The following is a 1,027-nucleotide window of genomic DNA, read 5'->3' as shown; positions in this document are numbered from 1 at the left end:
TTCTTCTCTGTTTTATTTTATTTTATTTTGTCTCCTTCTGTCTCCTTTCTGTCTCCTTTTTGTCTCCTTTCTTTTGTCTCCTTTCTGTCTCCTTCTTTTTTTCTGTCTCTGTCTCCTTTCTGTCTCCTTATTCTCTGTCTCCTTATTCTCTGTCTCCTTCTTCTCTGTCTCCTTCTTCTCTATCTCCTTATTCTCTGTCTCCTTTTTGTCTCCTTTCTTTCTTTTGTCTCCTTTTTTATCTCCTTCCTATTCTCTGTCTCCTTATTCTCTGTCTCCTTTCTGTCTCTTTCTTTTCTGTCTCCTTTCTGTCTCCTTTCTGTCTCCTTCTTCTCTATCTCCTTATTCTCTGTCTCCTCTCTGTCTTTTTTTTTCTTTTGTCTCCTTCCTTATCTCCTTCTTCTTTTCTGTCTCTTTATTCTCTGTCTCCTTTCTTTTGTCTCCTTTCTGTGTCCTTCTTCTTTTCTGTCTCTTTATTCTCTGCCTCCTTATTCTCTGTCTCCTTTTTTTCTGTCTCTTTCTTCTCTGTCTCCTCTGTCTCCCTCTCTGTCTCCTTATTCTCTGTTTCCTTTTTGCTTTCTTTCTTTATGTCTCCCTCCACTCTGTCTCCTTTCTTTATCCTTTCTGTCTCTTTCTTCTCTGTCTCCTTTCTGTCTCCTTTCTGTCTCCTCCCTCTCTCCTTTCTGTCTCCTTTCTGTCTCTTCTCTGTCTCCTTTCTATCTCTTCTCTGTCTCCCTTCTGTCTGTTTTCTGTCTCCTTTCTGTCTCCTTTTTGTCTCTTCTCTGTCTCCTCTCTGTCCCCTTTCTGTCTCCTTTTTCTCTGTCTCCTTTTTCTCTGTCTCCTTTTTCTCTGTCTCCCTCGATAAGCACATCAGCCCTACCTTTGTTCGCCCCTCAAGCAAAACCCGAAACAAAAAAACAACACTAAACCCTAAACCCTAGCCGCTAAACCCTAAACCCTAGCCCGCAAACCCTAAACCCTAACTCTCAAACCCTAAACCCTAAACCCTAAACCCTAAACCATCAGGACA

General features: G+C 41.5%; 1 protein-coding gene across 1 annotated transcript; it reads right to left on the bottom strand.

Annotated features, from left to right (window-relative positions):
- Positions 1–412: 412 nt before the first annotated feature.
- On the bottom strand, positions 413–868 carry EMH_0010630 (uncharacterized protein; the record flags this gene model as incomplete). Its single annotated transcript, XM_013499018.1, has 1 exon — positions 413–868. The coding sequence occupies one exon, from the start codon at positions 866–868 to the stop codon at positions 413–415; it is 456 nt and encodes a 151-aa protein (XP_013354472.1).
- Positions 869–1,027: the final 159 nt, after the last annotated feature.

The sequence above is a fragment of the Eimeria mitis genome, genomic scaffold (genome assembly GCF_000499745.2).
Source record: "Eimeria mitis Houghton genomic scaffold, Emh_scaff392, whole genome shotgun sequence".
Taxonomy (NCBI): Eukaryota; Apicomplexa; class Conoidasida; order Eucoccidiorida; family Eimeriidae; genus Eimeria; species Eimeria mitis.
Note: the sequence above shows the minus strand (reverse complement) of the source record. Positions and strands in the feature narration are given on the sequence as shown.